General features: G+C 51.7%; 1 protein-coding gene across 1 annotated transcript; it reads right to left on the bottom strand.

The window, feature by feature from the left end:
• Positions 1 to 170: 170 nt before the first annotated feature.
• Positions 171 to 4,422, bottom strand: LOC106723488 (E3 ubiquitin-protein ligase RNF213-like; the record flags this gene model as incomplete). The annotated part of the gene is made up of 5 exons (XM_014527783.2): positions 4,250 to 4,422; positions 3,813 to 3,963; positions 3,477 to 3,642; positions 2,843 to 2,934; positions 171 to 413 (listed from the first exon to the last, which is right to left on the bottom strand). Coding segments are annotated over exons 1-5 (774 nt in total), but the record flags the coding sequence as incomplete, so codon positions are not given.
• Positions 4,423 to 7,542: the final 3,120 nt, after the last annotated feature.

Below are 7,542 nucleotides of genomic sequence, written 5' to 3'. Positions count from 1 at the left end.
ACAGCACTACAATATATCACATACCTGCGTAGAGAATTGCACTGACCGTGAACAGAGAAAAAAAATATAATGAATACATTGGTGTGTGTAGTGTATCCAAAGGTACGTGCGAGTGGTGTGAAAATGCGTGTGGTGTCTACGCATGTCTATTCAATCAAATCCCCACGAACCTTGGACAGGATCTGCAGGAGCACAGGGAACTGACTTGTTTCACTTTCCTGTTGAATCACGTGAGTCAGGTGTTGAATGGTCATCCTCTGCTCAAACCGCCACATGCAGGGCTTGTCGATCAGCCCAGTGCTTGGCAGGTCACCGAAGGGCAGGCGCTGGCCATCGGCTGTTTTCAGAATACCGGAGCTATGAGCTTCCTCCACAATCTGCTGCTTTGCAGAAGCAAGTTTCTCATTCAGTCTCTGGGGAAGAAAAACGTCTGTTAAGAGCCCTGTCCTGTTACAAAGGAGGGGCTCAGCGCCAGTCTGAGGGCTGGGTGGGCTTGTGACCATGATACAAGGCTGCAACTCTGGAGATGCAGGTTGAAAGTATAGTTCCTACTACACATGCCTGGATACTCTCCAAAGAGTTACTTCTCCAGGAGGGAGAAAAGTACTAGCTGGCTGTGTCTGCTCATGTGCTTTACTGCGGAGTAAAGCATCACTGTCGACATGTGCAACTGTATTAGGCTGCAGTAAACTAATTTATGCTGCAGTAAGATAGCACTGCGGGGACAGTACTGTCTTATGCAAGGGGCATTCACTGTCATTAAGGACACGTATAGACACTGACCTCGGCACAAACTGCTCCCAGGCAGCAGGAGGCCATGCTCCTGGCTGCCACCCGGCTCCGCACTTTCAGCACCCTCATACCCCAGCCAGCCTCTTTGCTACCTAATGCTATCATCCAGAGCCCAGGGATGATCCCCCCAGGCCTCCTGCCAGGCCGTAACTGCTCCACCCTGGCTCAAATTGCTGCTGTCCCAGGCACAGGTGAAGCGCGTCTACATGAGATGTTTATTGTGCAGTCGACTAATTAGTTGTGCAGCAAATGTCTTGCACCTACAGGTGTGCGGCTATTAGGCTTGAGTAAACTAGTTTACTCCACAGAAGGATAGTGCAAGTATTATCCTGATGTGGAGTAAAAAAAGCTCCACAGCAGTGCATGGGCAGATGCTGCCCAGGATGCTTAGGGCATGAGACTTTTAAAGCACCCGGAAATCCTGCTCGTGCAAACAGTCATGCCATTGCAGCACACGAAAGGGCAAAAAATGTGGCGTGTACGAACACCCATGAAGTTCACGATGGCTGTGCAATAGGAGGAGAGACAGCAAGAAAACTCGGTTGTTCTAAAGTTGGGTATCTGTATGCAAACAACTCTGGGGTGTGAGAATTTGTGCTAGCAGAGGGCCATTCAGGTCAGCCTTCCAGCTCAGGGCTGCTCTGAACTGGTTCAATGTGCAGCTGAGGGGCTGGCTGGGGCACAAGGGTGCTGCAACGTGAGGCCAACCAGCAGGCAGCCCCCGCGCCGTAGCACTCTCGTGTCCCAGCCAGCCCTGGTTGCCATCTATGCATGCATTTTGCCGCACATAACTACTCTGCTGTAGGATAATGCTCGTCTTGAACAGTACTATCCTACAGTGGAGTTAATTAATCTCCTGTGCCCTAATATGCGCACATGTGTAAACAGTGGCGTTTTACTGCGGAGCTGATTAGTCAGCAGGTAGAGCGGGGCACTGATTGAGAAGTCACCTGACCAAAAGGGGGTGGGGCTTGAGCAATATGTGACCAGGGCATGAGCTGGTTGGGGCAGTCTAGCTCTGAGTGTCACTGTAAGAGGAGCTCCCGGGATCAGGGCTCCTGAGCCAAATTGCTGAGCTGGGGCAAGCAGCGCCGAGCCTGGAAGCTGGCCAGGCCTTGGACTAGATAGGCCTGGGAGCAGAGGGGGCAGGGGCCTGGTGTCCAAGAGGGCTGCTAAGTACAATGTGGTGGTTGTGGAAGGGACTGAAGGGATAGGAAGGAGGTGCCTGAGCCAACTGAGGGGCCAGAGCAGGCCTTGCAAGAGACAGATCTAGGGTCGAGAGAGAGAGTGAGCAAGTGCATGAATCCCTAGTGCCTGGGGGGGAACGAAGAGGGTCTGGTGCCCAGGGGACTTAGGCACACCACAGTCAGGTGCCTGCGGAGGGGGACCAGGAGGGTCCGGTGCCCAAGGAGGACTAGGGTGCATTGCAGGAGCTCCAGTGCCTGCCAGAGAGTTGTAGGCAAGGCACAGAGAGTTGCAGGCAGATCACTCCAGCAGGCTGAGAGTTGTGTTAGCAGATCACCTGGGAGGCCTGGGAGTGGGTACTGGGGAAGAAGGGGCCCATGAAACTACCCCCTAAAACAATGACCCTGGGCATCTGTGGTCTTGAGTAAAACCAGGATTGGGGCAGTCTCCGTTCATCAAGAGTCAATAGCATCAAGATGCGGTGAGTGATCAGAGGGGAGAGGGTCCCAGGTCAGCAAGGGCTGAGTGGCCACCCGTGGGCATTGCGACCACCCCACTTGCTACAACTCCGTATTTGTAAACTCCCATGCTTAACAAAACGGACAGGTTTGGGACTGAAATATGAGCAAAACTAAATATAGTTAATGCTTCCATATTCTTTTTTTTATACTTGCCACCAATGTGAAGCCAAGCGTCACCGGGAACATTGGGTGTAAATGGCGTTTGAGAAGGGCAGCTGGGACTAGTGGCTTCTGGTGGTTTTTTTAAGGAGAAAAAAAAATCTGCATCTATTATTCTTTACTGAATAACCATGTATATGATATTTCTGATCTCTCTTAGGCACAGAAAACCGGTGCTCACATACCTGAAAAAACGATTGAGTAAGAGTTTTAAAACAGCTTTCCCACTCTATTCTGTCTTCCTTTTTATGCATAGATTTAACCATCATTTTTTTACCTGCAAGAAAGATCAAATTACACTCCAACTTTTGTTATTTTGCATGAAAAACTGCCTAATCTTGTGTCAAAGCAGTTGTGGTAAGCACTGCAGTTCACAGACTGAAAAGAATAAAAATATTACCAGGCCGCTGGATTCATTATGACTAAGATGGAGGAGCAAAACCCGTTCACTGGCTGGAAATCCATTCATTTATATATTTATACGTGTTGAATCTGAGAAGAACCACTATGATTACTCACCTAACCTCAAGCAACCTCAGATCTGGGGCTGATGCTGTGGTAATAACCACTTTTTTGGGTCTAGGATCCCTGTAGCTTCAGCATCGCATTGACAGCTCACGTCAAGGTGACTTTCTCTAGGACCCCCAAATCTGGTTTAGGGTCACCTTTCTGCACAAAACAGTCTCCATCCCCCACAAAGCTAGCAGTATGACCGGTGCATATTGTTCTTTACCGTCTAGCCTTGCATGTGTCTGTGATAAAACATGCCTAGTGCAGATTCCCTGTCCTACCTGCAGCAAAACCGAAGCATTTCTGTACCTGCTGTGACTTCAAGGAGGTAGCTGAGAAACAGGTGGACCGTGATGGTGGCATCATCTCTATTCCTGCCAAGCGACTCTGCTAGGAATGCAATATCCTTTTCAAGGTGGTCCTGAAAGAACTTTTTGGCAACTTCTGGCTTCTTCTTCATTAAATTCAAAATGGACTGGAAGATAAGGTGTTTCCATAATTATCTCTAGGGAATCATTTGCCCCACAAGCAAATATAGCCTCCACAGACGAAGTTGCCATCGTAAGTGAGAGCAAATTAACGTTAGACAACGCTGTTTAGTAACCTGGGACAGACAGACATTGCAAGGGATGCTCGTTTGCTGACCTGGCGGTCTGTAAAGGTCCCCAGGAGCATGGAGGAATGGAGCAGCGCTCTTGCAAGGCAGACTGAGGCAGCAGGCAGGTCCCTCTCTGCTTCACTGCTCCGGGAGTCAGGAGTCCCCAGGATGTATCCTCTCTCCGTTCTGTCCTCGGAGCTGCATTACGAAACCAAAATTACCTTCAACTGGATGACGGCTTGACTTTTCCCAAAGCTCCCTTCTTTAAGGGTTTCACCTTCGCTATTTACCAATTAAAGGGGCCCATGGCTGTGAGAAGGGAGGAAAACAGGGTGGTGATTTTGAAGGGAAAAAAATCACTTCCAGTGAATGCCACTCAGAACATCTGTCCAATTTTCAAGCCCAGTAAATCATTCCCAGGCAGCTGTGCGAGGTTTTGGTTAACGCTGCCTCATAGCTTTCTTTTTAGTGATTTTCAACTTACGTGTCCACTTCAGCAAATCCTTTCACAGGCTTGTGAAAAATCCCACCGACAGTATGGCCACACGGACACTTTTCCTTCACCCAGGGATGTCCACACTGCTCCCGCGGGGGAAATGACAACATTAAACATGTCTTTAAAAACCATGTAAAGATTGCCCTGGGTTTTCTTCAGTGACGGGCCTTTCACACACCCATTAGGAGCAAGCAGCCCCACGCTTCAAGTTGCACCGTGCATTCGGTCTTGGGTTGGGTTTTCTTCAGCGACGGGCAGAACTGCTTTGCTCTGTAATGCTCAGAAAGAAACCGGCTTTGAAGAAAGCAGAAACGTTCGGCGTGGCAAACAGGAGGCATGGCGATGGTGCAGTACACCGGCCTAGAGAGCACAGCCATGCAGTGCAGAAGCTATTGTGATGCCTGCAACGCCTTATTAACTGCCAAAATAAGTCCTCCTCTGACCCAACCGGCAGAGGCCTGTGATCAAGAGAAAGACAGTCATGCTCTAAACCTATGAGCACTGCCTTCAAGCACATTATTTTTCATCCCAGCTGCTCAAAGAAACCCCACTTTTCTCTCAGAAAATGCTAATGCAATGGTAATATGTTATTTTGAAAGAAGGACTCCATCTTGCCAAAGCTGAACAGGGCATTTTAGATTTGATCAAAACATAGATCAGGGCTCCAGTGAACAGGGGGAGCAAGCAGGCCAGTTTGCAAACAGATTGTGGGCAGCAAGGGGAGAAGGAGCCAGGCAAGTCAGTTTGCTGCCCCCGTCTTGGAAGGGGAGCCTTTAAGGTAAGCTCTTTTTTTCATTAAGAGTGTTTAACCTACACATATTTAGTGTAAGTAGCTAAAACGCAGGCGTTAGACCTACCCCCAAGCCCCTTGCTTAACTAGAAGTCCAAGCAAGGGGGAGTTACTCTTCGAAACGACATTGCTCGAACTGAAGAGGATGATTAGACATAGTGGTGCAAAGCCTTTGGCAGCGCAGCAGCACCTACTTTTTAGGCGAAGTGACAAGCTTTTAGAAATTCTGCACCCTTTATTGTCACGGGACAGTGGTTACCAAATGGTGGATCCACAGCTGACCACAGACGCCACCATGCCCTGGGAACAAAGGGCCCCACACGGGACAGTGGTTACCAAATGGTGGATCCACAGCTGACCACAGATGCCACCATGCCAGGCAGTGGAGACAAGGCCATAGCAGTGGCAGAGATCAGGGGAAAAGGCAGTAGACACAAGGCGATAGCAATAGCAGAGTTTAGGAGAAAAGGCAATGGAGATCAGGCATTACCTGTGGCAAAGATCAGGAGAAAAGGCAGTGGATATCAGGCGATAGCGGAGACAAGGCGATAGCAGTGGCAGAGGTCAGGAGAAAAGACAGTGGAGACAAGGTGATAGCAGTAGCAGAGGTCAGGAGTAAAGGCAGGGGAGACAAGGCAATAGCAGTGGCAGGGGTCTGGGGAAAGGCAGGGGGAACAAGGCAATAGCAGTGCTTGCGGTCACCGTTCATGGTGCCGCCCGAGCAGTTCTGTCCAGAGTCCTGGGCCGTCGTGCTCTGCTCCTGGCTGCCCCGGATGTCGGCAGCCGAGCCCGCACGTGTGCCCTCTCCCTTTTCCATGGACAGAGGACGGCTTGGCAGCAGATTCGGGTACGGGTGGAAGACGGGGAGAAGTTGCGGCCCACAAACTTGTCTTCCCATGTGGTGAGTGAGTGCAGGGCCTGTCTGCGCTGGGAGGAGAAGCAGGATCCAGACACACAAGCAGGAGTTGGCTGAGGAGACCAGAAAACCGTGCCAGCCCAGAAAGGTCCAGGAGGTTTGCCAGGGTGACGTTTGGGGGGGTCCATTGTCAAACTAGATCTCGGGATCAATTGTCAAGCTGTAGACCCTGGAAGGCTGGCCTGTTGGCACCTCCTTATAAGCAAGTTCATGCCTTAGCTCCTGATGTTGTCGTGCATGGGTCAGGTTTCGGTGGAGTCCTGAGGGTCCTGCAAGCCAGAGGGATGTCCTGTCCCCCTTCTTCTTACAAGGCAGCAAGCTCTTTAGGACAGCGGGCATTGTGAGCCTCCTGTCGCTTGGGGAAGAGCCTGGCTCCCCCACTCGCTGCTGTTATCCGGGGTTTCATTACATCCCCCGCTTGAGCGCGGGTGTTTTCAACCTTTTTTTGGTCCTTCGAGAGGTTTGAGTTCCCTGTCAGGAAAGTGGTAGTTTCTGCCCGTTGTCCTCCAGGTGTGGGGCGGCTTGCTTTCTTGAACCGCGCCACCTGAGCAACCCTTGCGAGGCTGGCTTTCTGCCACGGAAGCCGGTGCTTGGGAGGGGCACCATCCTGTCAGTAGGATCCCAGGTGCCATCTGTTGTGCCATGGTGTGAGTTGGGCCTGTAGCCCATGGCTTGCCATGTCCAACTGCCCCAGTCTTGGGAAGCTGAACAAGGAGAGGGCATGCTCACCCCTCTGTCGAGCAGAAGACAGATCAGCAGGGCTTACAGGGAAGGACCAAACAGTGTTATAAATTTCTGTCTCGGTCCCTGGCTCCATGCCTCACACCCAGGCTGTCTCCCCGTATTTTTCCTGGGGTGGGTTGTTATTTCTCTTCTTTTTCCTTCTTGCAGCTGCCAGAAGGACAAGCAGCGGGCAAACCACGAGAGGCCAAAAGCCAGCAAAGCGAGACGCAAAGGAAAGGGACTCTGGACAGAGTGACCTCCCTGCCTTTAGGTCTCGGTCATGTATTGGCCAAATTTTGGGCACGCGAGCCTTTGGGCGAGCCTCCATTGAGCGACCCGGTAATGTGTCTCTGCCCTTGATGGTGTTGCACTTGTGCAGCAGTCAGGTGGCAGGTGGGCAACCCTGTAAGCAAGGCGTGTGTCACCACCACCTTGTTTCTAAAGGCCGTAGATCTGGTTGGCGGTCTTGCGCAGCGCAGCCGCCCTGTAAGCAGGGTTGCCGGTGCTTGCGGTCACCGTTCATGGTGCTGCCCGAGCAGTTCTGTCCAGAGTCCTCGCCCATCGCGCTCTGCTCCTGGCTGGATGGTTTGGATGTGTGTAGCGCTGAACGTCCTGTACTGGGAGACCAGGTCCGCTGCCAAAGCCAGCCAGTTGGAGAGGTGCCCCTGTCAGCAGGGTGGACGTAGCCTCCTTGCGCTGCCATGAGCGAGCCAGAGCAGTCTGCAGCGCGGTGCCGCAGGGCGGCCTTGCAGACAGGAGCTGAGACTCGTGGGGTGACGGCAAACTCCTTAGACCCCAGAGCTGGACGACCTTCCTATGGTTGGGTTGAAGTCTGCGGCCTCCTCTCCGATC

This window comes from Alligator sinensis, unplaced genomic scaffold, assembly GCF_000455745.1.
Source record: "Alligator sinensis unplaced genomic scaffold, ASM45574v1 scaffold2570_1, whole genome shotgun sequence".
In the NCBI taxonomy this organism is placed as follows: Eukaryota; Metazoa; Chordata; order Crocodylia; family Alligatoridae; genus Alligator; species Alligator sinensis.
The sequence above is the reverse complement of the archived record's forward strand: the minus strand, read 5'-3'. Positions and strand labels throughout refer to the sequence as shown.